Source organism: Rhagoletis pomonella, unplaced genomic scaffold, assembly GCF_013731165.1.
Source record: "Rhagoletis pomonella isolate Grant_MI unplaced genomic scaffold, Rhpom_1.0 Rhpom_scaffold_12422, whole genome shotgun sequence".
NCBI lineage: Eukaryota > Metazoa > Arthropoda > Insecta > Diptera > Tephritidae > Rhagoletis > Rhagoletis pomonella.
The window spans coordinates 1-2,207 of record NW_023470954.1 but is presented as its reverse complement, the minus strand read 5'-3'; the positions used below and the strand labels follow the sequence as shown (position 1 = coordinate 2,207).

The following is a 2,207-nucleotide window of genomic DNA, read 5'->3' as shown; positions in this document are numbered from 1 at the left end:
TTGTACTATTCCATTTTTGTACTTTGTATTGCATAGTTTTGTAAACATAAAATTAAATAACTTAGATAAAATACGTTATTTTACGCTATGCGTTTTATATATGTACCTTAGGATGGTCCAAAAAAATTTAGAGTCGGAATTTTAATACTCTCACCCCAAGGATTGTTCTATACCGAAAAAATATGCACCTGCTTTTTATATTGAAATCAAAAAATATTTTGAGGTAGCTTAAAGCGCTCAGAGTTCTTCACATATATTATATTAGGGAAGCAACAATTTTTCGTAGCAATGATAGCAAATATATATATATTTTTAGATCTGTAACCTCTGTTTCTCTTCAGGAGACGTCAAAAAATACTCCGGATTGTTTATATATTTTTTAATATTAACGATTCTTTATGGGTCCCCTATGGTGGAATCTATAAATAATAGTTAATATTAAAAAAATATTAAATTAATAATTCGGTATTATTTTTTGAAGTCTCCTGAACGGAAACAGAGGTTACTGATCTAAAAATATATACGTATTTTCTATCATCGCTACGAAAAATTGTTTTTCCCAATATAATATACGTGTAAAACTTTGAGCGCTTTGAGCGACCTCAAAATATTTCTTGATTTCAATAAAAAAAGCTGGTGCATATTTTTTTCGGTATAGAACTTAGTCAATTAATTCATTTTCATTAAGGTTTTTATTTTGAAGACGGTAGCCGAGTAAAGTCTCCACTTTCAAATCAAAACAAGAACTTTCATTGCATCTAATTAAGTCCTTTGTTTGTATTAATGCGGCACATGTGCCTAGCGCCAGTTTATTTCTACACTTTGTTTTAACTAGGTTCTGAATTGAAAAAATTCTCTCAATACAAGCAGAGGAGTGTGGTAAAGCAAGCAAACCCTGAACAACGCGAAATATATTTGAAAATACTGGCTGATTTAGTTCATTTTTTATTCTGCCGACTTCAGTCCAAAATTCAGATACAGGAAGGTTTTCGATTTTTTAATTTCTGCATAATCGGCCAATGCTCGATACTCGGTGTTAATTTGTTCAGCTTTTTTTTTAATTCAGTTTCGGGAAACAATTTTAAAATCAGTGGTAAAATGCTATTAATATTACCAGATAGTACTTCCTTCGGCGCAATTGACGGTAAGAGTTTTAAAATTTCATTATTAAAATCTATTCTTTTTCTTAAATCATCGCAAAATTTAATATAAAATTTCAAAATGTTATTTTTAAATTGAAAAATTTCCGATGCTGTTAGGTTTTGGTCAGTGTAAAACAGCTCAGTTTCCGTTCCACAAAAAATGTTTTCAATAGGTATGTGGTTGGCTAAATTCAATGAATATATTGAATTGGTACAAATATTTTCTTTCGCTATAAAATTGCGGCATATTTGATTAAAAAGAAATGTCAAGCGGGGATATAAAACATGAATGTGTGACTCTTCCGCTTGCATTTCTATGTTAACAGTGTTTATAACTTTAAGAACGTACGACAAGAAATAGAAGTACAGTTTTATATTAGAATCTGAAAGGGTACTTGCAATAAACTTATTACTTTCATTGCCAAATCCTGCTTCGAAATTGCATAAATATTGTAAAGTACTCCACTTCTCCAATATCCGTTCAACTACAATCTGAAATCATAATGTAATACTTCAAATAAAAAAATGTATTGAACAACTATTATTAAAAAGAAAATTTACCTGCCGCGAAAGCCATCGTGTTGAACTAAATCGCAAAATCTTATGAACCGCACTTCCAAAATCTTCTTGAAAATTTTCAAACTCTATTTTTCTACTAGCGCTATGACAGAAGTGGTGATTTATAGAGCGAATTAACTTTTCTATTTCTTGTGGAAGAACTGATGCAGCTGCCTCGGACGATAGATTAAGGTTGTGGCATACATCGCCAATAACAAAGATTTTAGGGCAAATTTCTTTTAATTTTGCTTGGACGCCATTTCGTTTGCCCATCATGACACCGCAGTTATCTGCCGTAAATCCCAATAGATTGCTCAACGGAATATCATGATCATTCAAAACTTTTAAAAGGGCATTGAAAATTCCGGCGGAAGAAGAATCAGACACTTGAACAAAGTCCAAAAATCTATCTCTACATTTGTTCGTAAAAACTCTAATAATAACTGCTAAGTTTTTGTAAATAGAAATGTCAGTGCTTTCATCAATGATCACGGAGTAATATGGTTG

At 31.2% G+C, this 2,207-nt stretch overlaps 1 protein-coding gene across 1 annotated transcript; it reads right to left on the bottom strand.

Moving 5' to 3' along the window:
* Positions 1 to 631: 631 nt before the first annotated feature.
* LOC118756834 lies at positions 632 to 2,188 on the bottom strand. Its single transcript, XM_036491572.1, has 2 exons — positions 1,704 to 2,188; positions 632 to 1,634 (listed from the first exon to the last, which is right to left on the bottom strand). The coding sequence occupies exons 1-2, from the start codon at positions 1,974 to 1,976 to the stop codon at positions 972 to 974; spliced, it is 936 nt and encodes a 311-aa protein (XP_036347465.1). The 5' UTR covers positions 1,977 to 2,188; the 3' UTR covers positions 632 to 971.
* Positions 2,189 to 2,207: the final 19 nt, after the last annotated feature.

What these genes read in the sequence shown, in the direction of transcription:
- LOC118756834 (XM_036491572.1), bottom strand. Translation starts at nt 1,976, where the DNA reads ATGATGGGCAAACGAAATGGCGTCCAAGCAAAATTAAAAGAAATTTGC. An exon ending in CACGATGGCTTTCGCGGCAG is followed by an intron (nt 1,635 to 1,703) that starts GTAAATTTTCTT and finishes TTATGATTTCAG; the next exon opens with ATTGTAGTTGAACGGATATT.